The 21,872-nt window shown below is 41.8% G+C and overlaps 1 protein-coding gene across 1 annotated transcript; it reads left to right on the plus strand.

Moving 5' to 3' along the window:
* The first annotated feature begins 1,726 nt into the window (after positions 1-1,726).
* On the plus strand, positions 1,727-21,494 carry usp47 (ubiquitin specific peptidase 47). The gene is made up of 28 exons (XM_072380583.1): positions 1,727-2,021; positions 6,362-6,556; positions 8,268-8,384; positions 8,553-8,706; positions 8,808-8,904; positions 8,997-9,142; positions 9,263-9,342; positions 11,142-11,291; positions 11,386-11,481; positions 11,566-11,718; positions 12,742-12,900; positions 14,301-14,432; positions 14,603-14,679; positions 14,809-14,864; positions 15,287-15,399; positions 15,523-15,624; positions 15,794-16,001; positions 16,112-16,227; positions 16,334-16,453; positions 16,569-17,373; positions 17,578-17,753; positions 17,848-17,928; positions 18,155-18,270; positions 18,363-18,481; positions 18,834-18,964; positions 19,484-19,531; positions 19,621-19,751; positions 19,945-21,494. Exons 1-28 carry the CDS (start codon positions 1,977-1,979, stop codon positions 20,117-20,119), a joined length of 4,098 nt encoding a protein of 1,365 aa, XP_072236684.1. The 5' UTR covers positions 1,727-1,976; the 3' UTR covers positions 20,120-21,494.
* Positions 21,495-21,872: the final 378 nt, after the last annotated feature.

The following is a 21,872-nucleotide window of genomic DNA, read 5'->3' on the forward strand; positions in this document are numbered from 1 at the left end:
GAATTTGAGGAAGTGTGGGTGTAGACCTTTTGATTAGACGTTTTTGTTTCTACCTTCTGGGTCTTAACTAGGAAACTAATCTCAAAACTAAGCCTGATTAACTCACAAAATAAAAAAATAAAAAACGGCGAAGAAACGCATCATCTTTAATGGACCATTGTAACACATTCTACTGACATAATGAAACTAAAGACCCATATGCTTCTTTTATTTATTCATTTTTTAACTATTTTTTTGTACAAAAAAAAAGTTTAAGAAATTATGCAAAAATCGTAAGCTTCTAGAAACATTTCTCTCTTGGCAGCAATAGACAAATTATACCAGTGTCACAGTTAAAATTAACTCTTGTACATCCTTTGTTTTGTTCTAGTTCACAAGACACTACTTTCTACTTTCTGCTGGGAAATCACTCACAATGTTCTTGCATTTCTTTCTTTTCTGCATGGATCAATTTATTTTAAAGGCTTTATCTTGAAGTGTGGGATCGTGGATGTGTTTAATATAGCTATTATTCTTTAGTCTCCATCTGACCTTTCCTTGGAATGTGTGAAGAAATCCAGATTGCTGAAAATAAACTCCGGCAAACACAGACAGAACAAGCAAACATGGACAAACTGACTGTTATCAGAACCTGAGGGGACAATGTGAAATATGCTTGCTCTGATTTGCTGTTGCTGCTGTAAACTATACTATAGAAAGGAATGCATAAAATAGTTGTGCCTTTTACCGTGTAGCCTACGTGTTAATGTTAATTAAACGATCCACAGTAAGGGTTTGTCTACCTCGGCATCTGTGTGTAACACACAACATCTTATTTCTCCGAAGTGATCCTTTCAACTGATTTAGAAACAGCACAAATTTACATGTCAGCTGGGATACTGCTTTGGCTAGTGTGTTGAAAAAGTGACCATGAACTTATTCAAGACTAAGAAGCATCTTTTTTTTGTTGTTGTTTAAATTTACATAAACCAGATGCTGTGGGTACTTTAATCCAATAATGGACACTTGGCTGTCACAATATTCCATAACTGCATGGCTTTATGCAATAATTCACAGTTGTTGTGTCATAATTATATAATAATGATAATATAAGTCCAATTCATCTCCAACTTTATGTATGGAGTATTTTAGTCTCTTTACGGCAAATGAATTACACTCAGATATAAGAGTGAGGGTGTAGAGTCTATAATCATAACTATAATCATAACTGTAAAACGCAACAAGATGGATGTCTACAAGGCCTAACCACTGCCTTCAATACAATGTGAGCTGAAACGAATCACTATCATAACCATCATGTATCTAATTTATGGAATACAATGGTTATAATCAATAACAGCTTATTGCGACACCCCTCATTGCACATGGAAGGATAATTTCAGGTCAATATATTAAACTCCCCCTTCTACCAATACAGAAACTAAACGTCATTTAATCACGCCATGCAGACAAAATCTCTACTTCTTGCGCGCTACAATCGAAAAAGATACAATCGAAAGCATTCAGAAGTCCCTGCTGCGTTGTTGAAATTGAAGACGTCACTCTAATTCCCCCATTCTTGATTAATAAAGTATATTTTCAATTCAATTCAACTTGTTATCTTCGAGCGTTTGTGTCATTTATTGCATGTTTTAAACAATACTCCAAAAAGTGCACACTCTACGTCATCATGTCCGCACACATCACGCAAGCTAGTCTGGATGGAATGTGACGCCAAAGCTCCTCGAGTGAAGTCTCGCGGAGTAAAACACCGGCCATTTTTCTCCATTTATAGCAGGACACTTTGTGCTTGGGTAGTGTAACCGAGTGTGTTGCGATCACTTTGATAAGCCTACAACTTTTGGCAAGTTTAATTTTGGTGTCCAAGCATCCAAACTTAGGACAAACCTAACACGAACCATGTTTGTGTTTACCGCTGCAAAGTTTTTTCGCTGACATCCTTGTCCGGATAGATGCTTGTCTAAACTGTCGTACAAATGGAAATGGTGCCTAGCGAGGAGAACCAGTTCGTACCCAAAGAGGTGAGGTTATCAAAGGACCCATTCCCGTACCGAGAGTCAGCCTGAGGAGATTAGTTGTCACTTGTGCAGGTCATGCACATAAATAATGGCAAAACTTTGGCACCACTTTGGGAGTTTGCGATCTTAGTGTGTCGGGTAGTAGCTAACTCTCTGCTGCTAACAGTTAGCTTAACTGACTTGATCGGCCTATGATGACACGGCTAACTGCTGCTAGCATCAGTTAGCGGCTAGTCGCCTCATCTCAGACGAAGTAAATTTGTTTAGATACCAAAAGATAAAGGAGAAAGAGTATTAAGTAATATCGTCTTCTGAATTGAGTGTCTCACAGTAAAAAACTTGCATCGTTTTATAATGCTGCGATTGACATTATGTTATCCCTTCATTCAAATACGACATTTCAAATTTGTCAACATTAGTTAGCTAACTTGCATAACATTAGCAGGAAGGATTTGGCTAGCTAACGTCGTTAGCCTTTTAAATCTGGTCAATGGCAACAACTGGAGCTAATCTTGGTGGTTTGGAAGTTGCTATATCAAATATAGATAGCTGCACGAACTAACGTGACAGACGCTGTGAAAGCAATACTTACGAGTAATCATATGTCCTCAGTGCATACCCTTATTCTGTTTGGCTGTAATTTGTCGCCTGTTTTGAGTAAAACTTGAAGTATACTGCAAACGTTAATGTTAGCAATGGAAATTCACAAGGCTCTGCTAATTTGAGCAGAATTGACGAGCTACTTTATTGGTAAGGGTACAGGTAGGTGAAACGTATCGTTACTGTTAGTGAAATGAAAGTACAAGTTAAATGTGTGCTCTTCTCAGTTTGTAATCGACGATGAACTTGCGTGTCGAGAGGATTAGCTATGCGCTATGTTTGGCTTTATGACTGGCTGCCATTGATCTGCAAGATGTTATCTTCTAAAACAATGGTATTTGCTTCTTGTTCGATCGCACTACTCTACGTACAGTCCCACATTTTCATTACGGAGAAATTTAATCGTTTCCGGTTTGGTCGACGTCGTTGACGGTCAGATGGTAGTTTGGTGGCTGACATGTTGAACCTGGTTAACGGGGCGATTTTTAATGTAAACTTCTTCAGAGGGCGACTTTTACAGTCGTGTTAATGTGTTACTGTATTACTTACCGATATGTGCACTGTTATTAGGACGTTTTATACCAATTTATACTGATTTTAATTTGTTTGGGTGATTTGTTTTGACGCTACATGGGCTTCAGGGTCATGAGTCGGATGTCAACCATTTACATAAAAAGCAACAATGAAAATTGGATTAGATGACGCAGCACCGCAAAACATGAAATCCTCTGTATTAGTAAATAAATGTCATAATAGGAATTTCTTGTTTTTGTCTACAGGTGTCCATCATTATTTATTAATCGCAATTTAACTGTTTTTGTGGGCTTTTTAAAAAAAATAAAAAATTAATCGTAAAACAGAAACGTGAATAGACAACAACAAGATGAATTATGCAATTTGTCATGTATTTATTTGAAGAAAAAAAAGGCTTGCTTTAAGTTGAACTAAAGTAATATATCTTTATGCTCTGCCTTAACAGAAGCCCACATGGATTCTGAAAGCTATTAATAATTGATATTAGCGGGTCAGAAAAGCACGCTCTGAATCACACTCTAGTGTCACTCACTCTAGTTCATATACTGCTGATGCATTATTCATGGCAGTTATAGAAGATCAGTACTTCAGAAGTTTTATATTGATCTGTTTTGCCTACTTGATCAAATGTTAACGTGTCAGATAATGAGGTGGCCGCAAAACGCATATCCACTTTTAGTTTGGATGCGAAGTAGAAAATCTGTAGTTGTTCATTTTCGTGGGCGACTCGGGCGGGTTTTTCATTGGCTGATGTCAGCTTTTTTAGAAAGCTGACATCAGCCAAAGTGAGCGATGGCCGATCTATAATTTAAACATGTTTGGCATCTCATTGAGTTCAACATTTTAATGATAGCCTACAACACAGTTGCTGGATTTAAGTTGCTTTTCCTACGTTGTTCCTGCATTGTCTGTTTGCCTTAGTAGATCTGCTCTACGCCGTGTATGCTGGGCATCTAATAAAAAATGTGTTAAATGAATAATCATTCACAGGTAATCAAGAAACCTGTCCTTAGTTCAGTAAACAACAGTATTTATAAGCAAATTCTATCGTCTTGTTGCAGCCACATTAAGACGGCTGCCTGCGCTGCTTTATGGAATAATTGGTGGAGAACGGCATGAAAAAATGTCATTCAATCAGCCCCAATAATGGTTCTGTCACAAGTTGATTTTAGTAAGTCTGTATTGTTTTGTTGGCTCTAGTGTATGTGGTTTGCAGCTGCAGTAACCCATTATATTGTGGTTGTGGTTGTATGTGTTCATAGATGCTGAGATTTCACAGCTTTTTGGTCTGTAATTATGTTTGTGCCATGAATAATTACATGGATCCGTAAATGCTGCCTGTCTTTTGTGCTACCTGTGGCCCCATGTCAGCACCTTGTGATTATATCCATGGTAAAAATAACCTTTAATCTCATAATACACTTGTGTGTTGTCAGCTGCGGCTTCTTTATGGGAGCCGTCGGTCACATTTTGCCAAGATCGCAAACCTCACAAAGAGGTGATGAAAACTGGAGAGGCTTGAATCTGTTCCCAAAATTGTGACCTTTTCACCTTCCAAGCTGCTGATTTACCAACTAAACATTTGTAATTGTTGGTCTACAGCTTCATTTACCCTCAATTTGTTGTTGTTGTTGTTTTAAATAATTAGAAAGATGTGTTTTTCAGTTTATAGTTTTTTTATTTTTTATGTTTTCAATTGTTCTTCATCCGAACTGTTTCCACCTGTCAATAGGGTGTGTTTTGGAGTTGCAGACAGAGTATTTTTGATGAAATGAAGAGGATTTCTCAGGTGTGTGTGTGTGTGTGATGAGTCACAAAGCATGGTGTTGAACAGATGCACGAAGCAGCACTATCGTACTCGAGCAATGATAAAGACATCTTCAATTAGGAGTTAACTCAAACAAGTGCCACTTTATCACTCATTAGAGTCCGGGACGAGCATGTGAACCGTGCGCTATGAAATACTAATTTATGGGGGCCATAATAGCACGTAAGGCTGAGTCTTAGCCAGAAGCCGGAATCTACAACTCCTGTGATTTGGTACTGATTCTCGTTGAGTACAAATCAGTCCATAAGTGTTACATCTGGTCTTGCCAGAAGTTTGATCAATATCTTGTCATTTAGTAATCTGAGTAGAATTGTTAATTTTTTTTTTTTTTAGTGTGGTGAGGTTTTCTTTTTTGAAATCTTACCTGCTGAAGCTTGAAAGGATCAGATTTAAAATAAAAAAAATAGATAAATAAATAATTTAACACCGCTCACCTGGGTGAAATGTTTGATATGTTGTATTTTCTCTCCAGCTGATTTTAATTAAGGAAACATTTCTTTGCATGGTCATAGAAGGGATTTACTCTTGGGTTTCAGTCCTCAAAACCTGCGACTCTTACGAGGCACAAAACGCGACAAAACTAAGAAAATGTGTAGATGACGGCAAAACTCGCTGTCCACTGTTCCGCTTGAAAAACAAACGACACATTTTGTTTTGCAATACGACCGAGCGTCGAGCATGACTCAGCCGGCGCATTTCCTGTTTTTGATTGATGTGTAAAATCTGTGACTTACCAGCATGTGTGCATGTCCAGATCCATAGACCGATTTCTGGGTTATGCATCAGTGAGTGGAATGACTGACATTTATGTATTGCACAGCCCATTTGAGAAGTGGTCAGTACAAGGTTCATGTTAGCCTCTCTTTTAGAAGAACAACAGAAGAAGAAAATGATACTTAAGAAGCTTAATATTCAAACCTGTTGTTCTTAGAGCTAAGCTCCTATGTGAAATTGACCACATGAGTTTTACTGTTAAGAAATTGTTAGTTTTTATTGGCAATAAACATGTTTGTCATGATAAATGTGGTCATAAGTATTTCACAGGTGCATAGCTATAACATTGTATGTTTTTATATTATTTTATTCTGATAAACTTCTTATTACGGTTTGACCCATTCTGAGTTACTGCACGCTCCATTCTAAGTGTTTCCAGAAAAGAAACTCCAAATATTTGGTTAATTTCTAACCAGATTAAGCTTGTAACCGGTCTGTTTTAGCGGGCATGACTTGAAGTGGCGCTTTCTTTTATGCTGTGGCATTTTATCTGACGATAAGCTTTTGTAACACAGCTTCATTCTTTGCCTTGTTGTGTTTAGCTTTTCATAAAGAAGTAGATCCAGTAAATTGCACGAATGTCTCTCCCACTCTTCCGGATCCTCAGATACAGAATGCGGCCGAGGAGCCCAGAGTGCTGTGTATAATTCAGGACACCACCAGCGCGAAGACGGTCAACGAGAGGCTGACCCTCAACCTGCCTGCTTCCACTACTCTGTCCAAACTGCACGAGGATGTTGCCCACAAAGCTGGATATGCGAATGGCACATTTGGCCTTGCCTGGGGAAATTCTCTGGACATGGTGAGAAAAACTCGCTACTAATAGTCAGTTTTGTTCTTCCAGCATTAGCTGAGGATCTTAACTTAGCTATGTGCTGAAGTTTAGTGGTTAAAGAGGAGAAAAACAACTAGTGTAATCCACATCAAAGTGCTTTGCTTTGTCTGCTGTAGGCGTCTTCTCTTCAAAAACTCTGAGACAGATCCAAAAACATCCAGAGTTTAGTGTTTTTTTTTTTGTTGTTGTGACAACTAAGTTGGACCTCTTCTTGTTTTATTTGAAAAGCTGGGTGCAGCCTCTGAACACCACCCTGACCTGAGGCTAGCCGGAAATCACAAAGACTCGGATGGCAAAGCTTTTTTCTTAAAAAAACAAAACAAAATTAAACTTATCTAATGCAACAGTGGTTTCCTCCTCTGTGTCTCATATGATACGCTGCTCTCGCCAGTCGAGCTGTCATGGACGGCTAACAAACGCGACTGATTTAGAGTCGTCTGCATAGTTGTATGTAGACCGATCGAGATAGCTGACTGTTTGCATTTAAATATAACCTCTTCATAGCTGCTTCTGTTGTCTGGGAGCGCTCCCTCACACGAGTCACTTGATACAGCGTCATGACCACAGATTCACTCTGTGGTTTGGTTGAGTTTTCGGTTTCACTTCACTGTCGGAGTACGAGCAGGAAGCAGAATTAGACGCTGCCATTGTAGTCACTGGTACTTATCAAACTCACACAAGTTTTAGACGCGACACAAAGACCTGAAGCGTTAGCGTGAGATCTTTTATTTGGATGTGAAAAGTGAAGCTGAAACTGTTCATGGCGTGAGCCATTTAAAAACCTTTTAGTCTGCTGCTGGTTTCTGCAATCAGCCTGCCAGGTTTATTCAGAAACAATGCGGACAGAAGCGTTTTTATCTCTTTGTAGCACATCGAGCCGTGTCTTCGGCATGCGATGTCTGCCATGATTTAGCAGCCACTATTCGGTGATTAGAAATCATAAACAACCGTGCAGGAAACGCAGCCAAATAGTTACTCAGACCGTGTGTTTGTACTTGCCATTTTGTCGTGCTTCCCTTATGACAACCACGGTCGTCCCTGCAGGCCCAGCATATTATAACCCCAGTAAAGCTAATAATGGAAGTGCTGGGCGACAGTGCCAACTGCTCTATTTATTTAAGCTATCAGCAGACAAAAATTGATTTAGACCCATGACTGCTCCTACGTGTAAAAATAAAGCGTTGCTAACCTCGTCCCTTAAGCTCAAACAAACCGTAGAATCAGTGCGTAGTTAATGTTCTTATTCAGTGTTGAGTTTGGTCCCTTGTCTCGTTTGTATACATATTATTCCCTTTTCTTAAATGAGCCCAGGCTAATCCTGCTGCTGACCCATGCCAAAGCCCAGGTGCTGTGTCTGTTGTTATCTCACTGAGTAGGTCAGTGGATTAAGCTACAGCATGTTTCCACTGCAGCACTTACATGCTCGCTCTGAGCCCAGTCAAAGAAGGCTCGGTAGCGGCTCTCCCATGTTGGCTTCAAACTGCTTTTCTCGTGCACTTCAAAGCAGGGAATATGCTGAGAATGAGCTCAGTAGGAGTCTAAACTTTCTTGTGAGTTTCATCAAAGTTGTAGTTTGTAAAATGCTTGTTTGACTTTTCTTTTCTTAGGTTTTCATTGACAAGCTTCCATGTAAAACCCGTAACCTGTCACTTTTGTTTTCACGCCGTTTTCCCTCAAGGCGCCGCTGGAGCATAATAGTGAGATGTCCCTCTCAGACTCTGGGTTTGAGCCAGGCGGTAAGAGGAATTTTCTCCAGCTTACGGACAAAGATGGAGAGCAGCCCCAGGTTGTGTCGGTGAGTGAAACAAACACAAAATGAGCTAAACGAAGTGCTGATTTCTTGGCATAATAATGAAAAAAAAAGTGTCTTTTTAAAGTTCATTAAAGTAAAAAAACAAAACAAAAAAAACAATCTACATGTGAGCTAATGTAACTTTATTACAAGGTATGTTTTTGTGCACAGGATGAATCGGGAACAGCAGATAGCAGCGGACTGGACGACAGCTCGCAGGAGCGATTTATTGGGCCCTTACCAAGGGATGGCAGTGCAGGCGGTAGTGGTGACTACAGCAGTCCATCGTACTCATACTCGTCCATCCTCAGCAAATCTGAGACAGGTGAGGTTTGGTCACCTCTTTAAATGTGGGACTACACTCCCTTTTTGTTTGTTTACAACCTCAAAAGGCCTTTTCCAACTCGTCTCCCTCTGCCCCTGCAGGTTATGTCGGCTTGGTGAACCAAGCAATGACCTGTTATTTAAACAGTCTTCTGCAAACGCTGTTCATGACCCCAGAGTTCAGAAATGCGCTCTACAAGTAAGGAACCAAGGCCACTTGTGTGTATTTGTGAAGCTTGTATTATAAGAAAATCTATACGATACAATCCGCTCATAACTGTACAATTTCAGCTGGGAGTTTGAGGAGTCGGAGGAGGATCCGGTCACCAGTATTCCCTTCCAGCTGCAAAGGCTGTTTGTTCTGCTGCAGACTAGTAAGAAACGGGCGATTGAGACCACTGATGTGACGCGGAGCTTTGGCTGGGATAGCAGTGAGGGTGAGTTTTTGTTCTCCCCTGTGACTGAACTCACATGGCTCGCCTGTGTGTTTGGGAGAGGAGAGCATGTGCCCCTGTGTCTGTTGACTTAATGATCCTTTCTGTGGGTTTGGGTTTTAGCGTGGCAGCAGCATGACGTCCAGGAGCTGTGCAGGGTTATGTTTGATGCCCTGGAGCAGAAGTGGAAGCAGACAGAGCAGGTAGGAGAAAACAAGTAGTTTCCTTAGTCTTCCAACAACACAAATTCAGCAGGCAGACTGAACCACCCCACCCCTCCCCCTTAGGAAGCAAATAAAAGGCCTATTTTGAACAAGTTTAATGGGCCACTAAGCCCTTGGGCTAAGGTTCTTCTTATCTCTAGAATGACGTATATACTGCCAACCCTTAGTACAGTGTGTTTATATACAGCCCTGTGGTTTGGACATGGAAGCTCCAATAAAACAACCATACATGACATACTGCTACGTTTGTTTTCTTCAGCTTACACTTAAAAAGGTGAATTAAGAGATTAATCCTTCAACAAATGAATTCCATTACTTTTCTATCCAAAATTGGCTCACTTATGGATATTTCTGAAGTTCCAATGTGAAAGTTTTGGTGGTCGTACATTTTCATGTCTGTTTTATTTATGTGAGAAAACATTTTTCTTCTTTTGAGCTGCTCGGGACATCAGATGAGGCTGTTGGATTGATATAAAACCCACACCACTGCCTATAATGTAGCCTGAAAGCTGTTGCTGTTTTGGGTAGAGTTATGAGCAAACTAAGGTACAATCAGAAGCAAATTTACATTTTTGTTTCACACCTGCTTTGCTCAGCTGAATGCTGCCTCTCAAAGACCGACACAACGGTGTTGTTCACTTAGGAAGGCTTTAGGTTGATCTGACAAGGAACTATAAACAAAGCTTGAGTGTAGCGCTCCACTCAGCGAGCAAAGCCTCTGTCCCTTTTCACACAGTCCGTTCCGAAAGGGGCGCTCATACGACTCCGAACCAGCAACCGAGGTTGTAACGGATGCAAAATGGTCCGTGTGAGTAAAGTTCTAAGTTACAGCTGTAATGCAGACTCTTCTCTTATCTTCTCATTATTGTAACGATACACTTTAGGTTGTTAATTTGGCTGAAAACGTGAGAGGTGGATGTTTTCCCCCCATTGTTTAATTTAATTAGTCCTAATTTGATTTATCCAAATTCTCTTCAGTTTTTCAGAGCCCACTATGGTTTCTTCCATGCGCATTGCTCATTTTTGATGTTTTCCTTTCGGGGTTTCGCCCTGACCATGTCTTTTGGCTCACCTTTACTTGAGCTCCTTGCGTACGGCTCACTCAGCACTTTTTCTCCTTCGACTCCCTCAAACTATCAAACGTGTAATACATTGATTAGTGGATTGGAACATTTCTGTTGGCCTCACAAATAGCATCTTTGGCAGCGATCAGACATAGCAACCACTGACCACAGATCAAACTACCAGTTTTCCTCGAATCTGCACCATTTAAGTCTTGTATTGTGAACTGGGATTTTTATTGGTCGAGGAGGCATCTTGGAACACGCCCAGCGGCGCTGCTGTCCAGCAGCTGATTCTGCAGTCACAGCTTGCACACGTCTTTGTCTGGTCTGCGAATTACCAAAGGGATGCGTCTTTTCTTTCTCTGCTCCCCCGATAAGCCCTTATCACGCTGTGTGAAAACGGTTCATGTGTTAAAATCCGTGTAAGCATATGAAGTGTGGAAAAGGAAAACAGCGTCATTTAATCCATTTCTAAATGGGCACACTCATGGCGGGCAAAACTCAGCAAAAAGTGAGAAGGGATTTTGTAAATGAGGATAATGATTTATTAATGTTTTCTGTCCCTAAGAAAGTGTTTTTCGGTCTATTTAATTGATCCAATTTTAACCAGTTAACTGTGATTTGACACATCTGTGATGGCACATTTAGCATTGAGAGAAAACTTTAAGGGACAATAAGACTGAAGAGTTGATTGCTATAACTCCTTCTCCTCAGGCTGATTTGATCAACCAGTTGTACCAGGGGAAGCTTAAGGATTATGTCCGTTGTCTGGAGTGTGGCTATGAGAGCTGGAGAATCGATACTTACCTGGACATCCCTCTTGTGATCCGACCCTTTGGAGCCAGCCAAGCCTACGGAAGTGTGGTGCGTTTCTAAAGTTCTCCATTAACACTTCATGACCGTTTAATATGTAAACTGTCACCCAAATGGAGCTGAAACTATCATTTTGCCGATACAGGAGGAGGCCTTGCAGGCGTTCATTCAGCCAGAAACTCTGGATGGACCCAACCAGTACTTCTGTGAACGCTGCAAAAAGAAATGCGATGCCCGGAAGGTGAGCGCACACAAAATGGGACTCATGTTCAGAGACTGCGGTGTTTAGCTACTGAGCTCATCTCATTCTTTCTTCTTCACCCAGGGTCTGCGATTTCTGCACTTTCCCTACCTGCTGACATTACAGCTGAAAAGATTTGATTTTGACTACACCACTATGCATCGCATCAAGCTTAACGACCGCATGACTTTCCCTGAGGAGCTTGACATGAGTCCATTCATTGATGTGGAAGATGAGGTGAGAACAGACATGACTCTGTCTGATTTAGATTAGATTAGTGGGCCGTCAGTGTGGTGAGCATTTTTCTTGGGTTTTTCTCCCCCCCTAAATCACCTTTTAACAATCGAAATCTGGTGACCGGCGCGATGTGACTTTACCCTGTGGTTAGAAGAGGGTTGTGTGAAACACCTACAGACTCCTCAGTGTGTGAATACACAGCGGATGAAACGTATAACTCATCCCAGTGTGAGTCACAACTATCATTGTGGTCTTAGTTGAACTTAACATTCATATCTCCTGTGGAAATAAATTGAAGAGAACCTTTGGATTTCCAACCCTTGTTCCGAGCTGATCGCAGCCACCCAAAATGACCCTCTGCTCAGCTTGAGATGGGCTCCTTTTATTAATTAATGAATTAATTTTTTAACCTAAGCCACATTAAAGAGTCGTACATGAAGTGTAAAGAAAAATTAGGCGTTGTGCTGAATTGCGTCGATATTCACTTTACTACAGCAACATGACTGATGCCACCGGGCCAGATTAGAGGGTCATAAATGAGAGAATTTGTACCACAGGTCTGTTGCATCAGGCCAACACAGTAAAGGGAGTGGATGTAATAATTGGATACCACAGAAATACTCTGTTGCCTGGGTGAATGCAACTTGCTTGTTGACAAAGTATTTGAGACCTGAGCCTTTCTTCTTGGGTTGTGTGTGTGTGTTTTGTTTTATTTATTTAGTCCTCTGTGTGGTACCCTGTCATGGATGTCATGCTCTGGTCAACCTTGCTGAACCGATGTGTGTGTGTGTGTGTGTGTGTGTATAGTGCACTTAAGAGCACAAATGGCAGCCAGCCTTGCCTTGATCATTCGTTTTGAGCCTTAAAATGTTTCTCTGTGGCTGTGCCTTATCTCACGGAGCATTCTGTTGGATTTATCTCATCAAAGTGGACATAAACTATGATTAATAATTGTCTCTTGGCTTTTTTTTTTTTTTTTTTTTAAACCTCTGCCATTGGCTTTGTAATTGCCCCTCTCTATAGAAGTCACCTCAGACAGAGAGCTGCACTGATAGTGGAGCAGAGAATGAAGGCAGTTGCCACAGCGACCAAATGAGCAATGATTTTTCCACTGACGACTGCGTGGACGAGGGCATCTGCTTGGACAGCACCAGCAGCACAGAGAGGGCGTTGAAGCCAAAGGTAGTCATCTCTCTCTGCTCTGAACTGTGAATATATTGCTGGTAATTTACCCTGTTTGTCTGAAAAAGCACCGGATGATCAAAGCTTTGGACTGACGACACATGAGCCAAAGTGTGAACTTGGAAACAGACCTGATGAAGATCATACTCTTTGTCAGTGGTCATTTAATGTTTGAGCTTGGAAAAAACAACAACAATAAATGTAGTGCTGAGCAGTCTAAATGATCCATTTATTTCTCTGAGAGCAGTCGTTCATATTGTCATTAAATGAGTGGGTAACAGTTCTGTGCCAAGTCTTTTACAAACCTTAACGGACTCGTTCTCTCCCTGTGTGCTTTTACCTTTCAGAGGCTGAGAAATAAAAGGTTTTAGTGAACAGTTCAAGTCCTGAAAGAAGTTTTAGGAGGACATTTTAAACGGGTCTAAATGGGTTAAACAGTAGTGTAACCAGTTGTGACGCGAGAAGGACAGAAGATCATTGCACAGATACATAATGCAACTTGGAATGTAGATTATCTTGTGAACCAGCACACAGTAAGAAACATTGTTGTCATCAGGAACCGTGCTGAGCGTGGATATACACGGTTCATGTTTAAGTCGTAAACTCTCATTTGACAGTGGAAGTTATGCTTTCCATAAATGCTGGAACCTTAACAAGAGACGCATCACATGTTTCCTTTTTTCAATATTTCAGAAGCCACTTTGTACTTTTGCATTTAACAACAACTTGGAATCATGTTTAAGTTTCCTTTTTCATCAGTAAGGAAGGCAAACATCTGGCAACTCTCTGCTCTCACATGAAGCTTCTGTATTGGTCAGGGTTGGTTACCAAGCTCTGATATTTCTGATTTAAGTCCTTCTGTTTCAGTAATTCTGATCATGATATTTGTAATATGTTGTTGCAGATGGATAATAACATTTAAATGAAAAAATAGAAATCGGTTGACGAACTTTTTGGGTAATCTTCAGCGATCACTATGAATAGATTGGGGTTGTTGCTTTGCAACAACTTGGCTGGTGATGCTGCTCTGAGCGTCAGCAGGTAAACTCCTGGTAAACTCCAGATAAATATCTGGTAAACTCCTGATAAACTCCTGGTAAACAACATTGACAGAAACTCCCAGCCAGTGGTTCAACATCTGGGTATTAATGTTGCCTTCCCGATATTCCCGCTGCGACTTCATCGGGGCTACAAGCACGTCCGTTTTATCCTCCGGTGATCTTAAATTTCCAGTTGCCATGGTTATACATAATAAGATAAATATTCCAGAGGAGGATTGTGATTCTGTTTTTGAAAAAGCCAGTCATGAACCGATGTTGTCCTTATCATACACTTTTCCATGTCGCAACACAGCGTGATCGTTGCTTTAATCTGAATAATGTTCCTCTATTTATTCTCAGAACTTGCTGACCTTTGAGCTGTTCTCTGTCATGGTGCATTCGGGGAGTGCCGCCGGAGGGCATTACTACGCCTGCATCAAGTCCTTCAGCGATGGCCAGTGGTACAGTTTCAACGATCAACACGTCAGCAAGGTCGGCCTCAGCCTTTGGGTGGCCTGTTTACTCCTTTTACAGCGAGTCAGTCAGGCAGACTCACTTAGCTAATGACTCTGCTGACCTCATGTCTTCTTTCTATGAGCAAACACAACTTTTGCTGCTGTCATTTAGCTATTTTTACATTTTGGGATGTTTCTGTGTGACAGATCACCCAGGATGACATCAGGAAGACATATGGAGGGTCCTCGGGGAGCAGAGGCTATTATTCCAGTGCCTTCGCAAGGTCAGTTTTTAATAGCTATCCCATCACTTGTACACGAGTGTGTGTCTGTAGTTTTTACACATGTTTACAGAGGAAGTCGGCTCTACTCTTAACAATATTCTCTCTTTTGCTTATTTTTTTCCCTAACAGCTCTACAAATGCATATATGTTGATTTATAGACTGAAAGACCCCTCAAGGAATGCAAGTAAGGGCTTATTTTCTTTCTATCTGACATAGAAAATGGCAGCACAAATATGTGTCATGGTATAATCAGATTAGAGAAGTCGTTTTTTTTTTCTTCTGTTTACATAGTTTTATCAATATGGATCAAGTTTATACTGTCAAAGTTTCAACCAGACACTCCTCAGTTCATCTGGGCTAAACTGGCCTGGTCTTTAACCTTTATGGGAGGCATGTTTGTTGCCTCTCAGAGGCATTACATTGGGCCAGTGTCAAAAGAAACAGATTTTGGATTTAGTGCCTCGTGACACATCCTTCGGTGCATTGTTGTCTGTCATTCTCCCATTCCTCCCACATTATAATCCAATCAAATGTCCCGTCTGGTTTTGTCCTGGGGTTTGCCCTAAAGCAGTACAGTTAATGCGTCCCCTTGTGTTCTATGTGCAGAGTTTTCAGTTGTGGAGGACTTTCCAGAGCACATAAAGAGCTTGGTTCAGAAGGAGAAAGAGTCCGAGGAGCAGGAAAAGCGCCAGAGGGAGATTGAGCGCAACACTTGCAAAGTACGTGCCATTGACTTGGTTGAGATGAATCAGTCCTCCTTCTGCGTACACACCGCTCAATAGATTTCCTGTTTTTATTCAAAGAAAGAAGATTTTTGGTAAACTTGTGGTCTTTATCTTTAGATCAAGCTTTTCTGCATGCATCCTGTGAAGATGATGCTGGAGAGTAAGTTGGAAGTGCACAAAGACAAGACTCTTAGAGAAGCAACAGAAATGGCCTACAAGGTTTGTTTTAACTACTGTCTGCACTTATTACTACACAACCTGTCGTGTTTCACTTAACTGTGTTCCTGAAGCTGAGAGAATAGAAAAACATGCTTTAAAGTGGTCATATGACAGAAATGACATGTTACTTCTTTAGTTTCTTACTGACTTTGTGTGCTCTGTGCTGCAGCTGATGGAGCTCGAAGGAGTTGCTCCTCTGGACTGCTGCCGTCTGGTAAAGTATGACGAGTTCCACGAGTACCTGGAGCGATCGTACGAAGGTGAGGAAGACACTCCGATGGGCCTCCTCCTCGGAGGTGTCAAATCCTCATACATGTTCGACTTGCTGCTGGAGACCCGCAGGCCAGAACAAGTGTTCCAGCCTTACAAACCTGGAGGTCTGTGTGCAGATTCTGCCTGACAACGGAGACACAGCTACTGTATATAAACTGTAGAAGCCAAATGGTTGCTTTTTGTTGATGTGGGTTTGTTTTTGATGCGTCGACAGAGGTCATGGTGAAAGTTCATGTTGTTGATCTGAAGAGTGAGACCATCGCCTCTCCCATAAGCGTTCGAGCGTACTTGAACCAGACGATCACTGAATTCAAACAGCTTATTGCACAGGTTCTTTAACCTCTTCAGATTTTATGTTTTATTTGAACTGCTAGAAGAAAGAACTGCGTATAATAACTGCAGTTTGTCTATAAAACCCTTTGTGTGTGTTCCTTAGGCTACAGGGCTATCTGCAGAAACCATGCGAGTGGTCTTGGAGCGCTGCTATAATGACCTCAGGCTTCTCTTTGTTCCAAACAAGACACTCAAAGCTGAGGGTTTCTTCAGAAGTAACAAGGTCTTCTATTTGTTTTCACTTCTGACCGTCATTTTTTTTCCTATTTCACACTGTTTTGTAACAGACTGACAGTCGGAATCCTCTAAAATGAGTACAAAAATGTGTTTTTCATCAGGTTTTTGTCGAGAGCTCTGAACTGACGGATCATCAGGTTGCTTTCACCGAGTCACTCTTGTGGAAACTGTTGGATCGTCACGGGAATACGATCCGACTTTTAGTCTTACTGCCAGAGCAGTCTCCCGGTACCCTGGCCAACAGAACTCTTTGCCAAAAAGTAGGAGAGGACTCAGATGGGCCCTTTGACGGGTCAAAGGGCAACAGGAAATCCGTCGAAGCTATCCTCGAAGAGAGCACGGAGAAGTTGAAGAACCTGTCTCTGCAGCAGCAGCAGCAGCACTCCAGCACGAGTGACAGCCAGAAAAGCTCTGACGCCAGCGACTTTGAACATATCGAATCTCCAACCCAAGAGGCTGCCTCAAACTCTTCCCTCTGCGTGGCTGCAGACAACAGAGAGTTAGAGAATCGGATCAGGGCTGCTCCCGGGGTCAGTTGCGGCGCCTCCGCTGATATTGAGAACCAGTTTGTCTGCGAGGAGCGGTCGGACTCTGAGGTGAACAATGACCGCAGCACGAGCTCGGTGGACAGTGACATTCTGAGCTCCAGTCACAGCAGTGACACGCTGTGCAATGCGGACAGCGGCCCCATCCAGCTCGCCAACGGCCTGGATTCTCACAGCATCACGAGTAGCCGACGCTCCAAAGCCCACGAGGGCAAAAAAGAGACCTGGGACACCGCAGAGGAAGACTCTGGAACAGACAGCGAATATGACGACAATGGAAAGAGCAAGGCAGAGGCTCAGTACCTGTACTTCAGAGCAGAACCTTATTCTCAGGATGACGCTTCGTGGGACACACAAAAATGTACTACTAACCTTTTATTCATTTATTCATTTGAAGGGTTTATTGTGCTTAACTTGTTGAAATAGCTTTGATTACATTTTAGATGAACTTAACCTGTAATTATGTCTACATTATAAGAGAAAACAAGAGAGAGTTTGACCGTTGCTGCAGCTGTTTGTCTTCTTTCTTTTTTTTTTTTAAACAAAAATGCGTGATCTGCTTCAGGTTTGGTGGTTCACGTGGACAAGAGAATAACGCTAGCAGCGTTTAAACAGAACCTGGAACCCTATGTCGGAGTCAGCTCGACCCAGTTCAAAGTGTTCCGGGTGTACGCCAACAACCAGGAGTTTGAGAGCGTACGGCTCAACGAAACCCTCTCCTCGTTCTCCGACGATAACAAGGTCAGGACACATTGTTCGGGATGTATTCATTTGTGTGAGAATGTCCTCAGACTTGAAGCATGAGTTAATTTTGACATTTTATTACTTTTCGTAGATAACCATTCGACTAGGAAGAGCACTGAAAAAGGGTGAATACAGAGTTAAAGTCTATCAACTACTCGTAAATGAACCCGAGGTGAGATCTGGATACATTTTCTCTCATTTTATAGGGTCTGATCACGAATGTGTTACTTGTAAATTATGCTACAGCGATCCAGTTGTGGAGTACTGACTGTAACCACCCAGCTGGATGTGTTGACTTTGTGTGTAAACAGCAAATGGAGAGATTAATCCGTTTGTGTGGAAAAACCTCCTGCCGAATAAAGTGTTCTTCTTCTCATGATGTCCGATTGCTTTCGCAGCCCTGCAAGTTCCTCGTGGACACGGTGTTCGCCAAGGGCATGACTGTCAGACAGTCCAAAGAGGAGCTGCTTCCTCAGTTGAAAGAGCAGTGCAAGCTTGACCTCGGCATCGACAGGTAAGACGAGTCAAAGACTGAATAAAAGCATTTATCCTGAGAGAAAAAGTAGGTGTGTGCAAAATGGTTTATTTATTTGTGTGTGTGGTTAGGGTTCGTCTCAGGAAAAAGACCTGGAAGAATCCAGGCACAGTGTTTCTGGATTACCACGTCTATGAGGAGGACATCAGCATTTCCTCCAACTGGGAGGTTTTCCTGGAAGTCCTCGACGGTAACGCATACTCTGCAGTTTCTGCCAATAAGTCTGAAAGTTTGTGTGTTTTTTGGCACCTTAAGCCGTACAAATGAACGGTTTAATTTAGAACACGACGTTGTTATAACTACAAGTGGCACTATTTTTTTAAAGCCACTTTGAAAGACTGAAAATGAAAGGTTCAATTATGGGTCGGTTTCTAAGATTTGACTCAATGTCACATTTTTTTAAATGATTTAATGTTGGGGCAATTACAACTGGCCTATATGAAAATACTCACCAGACACCGGCAGAATACATGCCATTGCTTTAATTGTTAAGGTTCTGAGGTACAGTACAGTCGATTGAGCCACTGTTTCCCACATCCCAGAACCAGAGAAGATGAAGTCCATGTCACAGCTGGCTGTTCTGACCCGGAGGTGGAACCCAGCGACAATGAAGCTGGGGCCTTTCGAGGAGGTGATCCTGGAGAGCAGCAGTGTAGACGAACTCAAGGAGAAGGTAATTGTGTCACCTGTTTTATTCAGAAACTGTAGAAGGAAATGTGTGGACGTATCTACCACAATGTAGTTTTTCAAGTTTGGAGTAAAGCATCGAGACCGTCGTCTTATTACATTTAATATTTTTATCACTTCTTTATCTGAGCCAGACTCTGCTGAGTAAGAGCTTGTGCCCTCAGGATAAGGGACACTGCTATAGCGTCTGTTTTGCTTTCAAAGGAGACTATAATATAATTTAAAGCTTGAAGAAGGCTTGAAGCCAGGGAGTGAGAACTCTGAAGGAAAATGTTTGCTGAAGCAGCAAATACAGTGAGTCTGCTTTAAGGGCAACTACAGAATTAAGATACTAGATTTAAGACACTTCTGCCCACTTTTACTGCAGACGGTGGGTTGGCTTTGAAGTGATTAAATCACGTTGACTCCTCAAAGCATTATCACATTGTCTCATTTTATAGAAGTAGTGTTTGAGCTGGAATAAAATGAGTTATTCTTCTTGCTAACGCTTTTATTCTGCTTGCAGCTGAGTGAAATCAGTGGTATTCCTCTTGAGAACCTTGAGTTTGCGAAGGTAAGTGGGTTTGGTTATCGCACATGGGACCTCATTTTCCAGAACTTGCTGCTTTACTGCTTTACGAGCTGCCTGTCGTCTGTGTGCAGGGTCGGGGAACGTTTCCCTGTGATATATCCGTCTTGGAGATCCATCAGGATTTAGACTGGAACCCTAAGGTGTCAACCCTCAACGTGTGGCCTCTTTACATCTGCGACGATGGAGCTGTGGTCTTTTACAGGTAATAGAAAAGCCAAAAGGAGTACATTCTGACGATTCTGGCATGTTTTTACATGTGATCTTTACTGAGCCAATGAAGACAGTTTAAAGAATTTGAATCCAGTTTACATTTGCAAAATGAAGACCACAGAATAATCATCGTGTCTTAGTACATGTGTTATTTCTGAGGTTATTGTGGTCTTTGCTTGCTGCAGGGACAGCACGGAAGAGCCTCTGGAGCTGTCGGAGGACCAGCGGAACGAGCTAATGAAGAAGGAGAGCAGCCGTCTGCTCAAGACCGGACACCGTGTCAGCTACTCCCCGCGCAAGGAGAAGGCTCTCAAAATCTACTTGGACGGTGGCCCTGCGAAAGACCCGGGGCAGGACTGAGTCGCAGAGAGGCCACTTTTTTTGTTGTTAAGATCGCCTGGCTCCTGCAGGAGAGCGGCCAGGCATCGGGACTCTGAATGTCGGGCCCGATGGTGACTTGAAATCGAGCAGCATTGTGAGGCAGACGCGTTCTTACCCTCCACTCTGAGCCCCAGGGCTGGCTCAAAACCCCTGTTGTGCACTATAGTGTATTGTACTGTAAAGTTTAAAGGGAAGTACAAAAGCTATTCATACAGAAAAGAAAAAAAAAAAGAAATCAAAAATCAAAAACTGTATTGAGAAATCAGTTGAAAGAAAAAAGCTTCAGATGTGGATGCAGACATGTAAGGACTGTGAAACTGGTCTGGAAGGCATCCATCCTGTCCATTTAAGGCTCCATTCACCTTTGAAATCAGGCTCCTTCACAGCCCTCCCCGTCACTGTGTGTTCATCTTCCTGTTTCGGACAAAGTGTTGCTACTGGTTCATCTGTGGCTGTCTTGTAAGTCTAATGTCGTCACACCTTTGGAGCACTGCTCTGTTGGTGAGATCACTCGTCTTTTATCGCTCACCATCCTAAAGACGCTGCAAAACCAACAGTACAAGCAACCGAGAACTCAGTGACTTTGAAGCGAAAACACGGTTCATTCACAAGATTTGATTAATTAAGGATTAAGCGATTAAGAATTTCTGATCTGGAAGTTGTTCCTCGGCTCCTCTGGTGCCCAGAATAATGAGTTATGGGCTGTCCTTAAAGCTGCTCTTTATGCTTTCTAGGAGCTCTGTCGCATCACTTCCACATGACCTAGTGACGCATAAGCTGTTGTTCTTTTTCATTTAAACTACAATGAAACATAACCAAGTAGACCATGTTAAGAATTTTTTCGTTGTTTGTTGTAAATTATTTTTATTATTTCTTTTTGCTCCAGACTTAATCGTTCAGTTGGGTCTTGAGAGGCACCAGACACACACCTGCTGTCTGCATCGATCTTTCATTTAGAAAGCGTCTCTCTTTGTTTTTTGTTTGGTCTTTTTCGCACCCTGTGAACTGGGTGTACATGTCGAGCGTCATCCATATATATATATATATATATATATATATATATTCATATATATATATATGAATGTATATATGTGTGTGTGTGTGTGTGTGTGTGTGTGGTGCTGTACTGAGGGGAGGGAGCTCTCTCTGGGTTATTGAGAGCGTGAGGTTGTTTTTTGGCGCTTCTACCTGCTGCTGCTTGATAGACTGACACCGGAGGGTGTAGAAAGCCTGCTGGACCCTGGAGTCGGCTCTGGCAAACGGTCCGAGGACTGAAGCTCAGCATCGGGGGCCGCCCCGGGCTTCTGATGCTGCCACCAGCTATTCACTGTAGAAATGCCAATATCTGATTTAATGGGAAAAAAAAAAAAGAACTTTTTTTTTTTTTTTTTTTTTTTTTTGAAAATAGTTAAAGATGATTTTAGAAATGGATTAAAGTGCTTTTTTTTTTTCATAACTTGGGTTTCTGCCATTGTAAATCAGAATAGTTTGATTAACTCGCAAACACCCAAAAAAGATGTTCTGATTTAAAATAAAAAAATTAAAAGAAAGAAAAAAAACAAACATATTTTTCATTGTTGGGTTCAAGGACGGCACACATTGGACCGCGGTAGCCGTAATGAGCAGATCGCTGCTTTTCACCTACACCCACTGTTGTGGATGTGGATGTTATCAGACTATAAAGAGACAAATTTCAACATTTTAGGGACCAGTGGCGTTTTTATTCCATTCT

The sequence above is a fragment of the Leuresthes tenuis genome, unplaced genomic scaffold (genome assembly GCF_036924035.1).
Source record: "Leuresthes tenuis unplaced genomic scaffold, fLeuTen1.0.hap1 SCAF_2, whole genome shotgun sequence".
NCBI classification, from domain to species: Eukaryota; Metazoa; Chordata; class Actinopteri; order Atheriniformes; family Atherinopsidae; genus Leuresthes; species Leuresthes tenuis.

Coding starts and splice junctions, on each gene's coding strand:
- usp47 (XM_072380583.1), top strand. CDS start 1,977: ATGGAAATGGTGCCTAGCGAGGAGAACCAGTTCGTACCCAAAGAG. Junction 14,680..14,808: donor TATTCCAGTGCCTTCGCAAG/GTCAGTTTTTAA, acceptor TTTCCCTAACAG/CTCTACAAATGCATATATGT. Junction 15,625..15,793: donor CAACAGAAATGGCCTACAAG/GTTTGTTTTAAC, acceptor TCTGTGCTGCAG/CTGATGGAGCTCGAAGGAGT.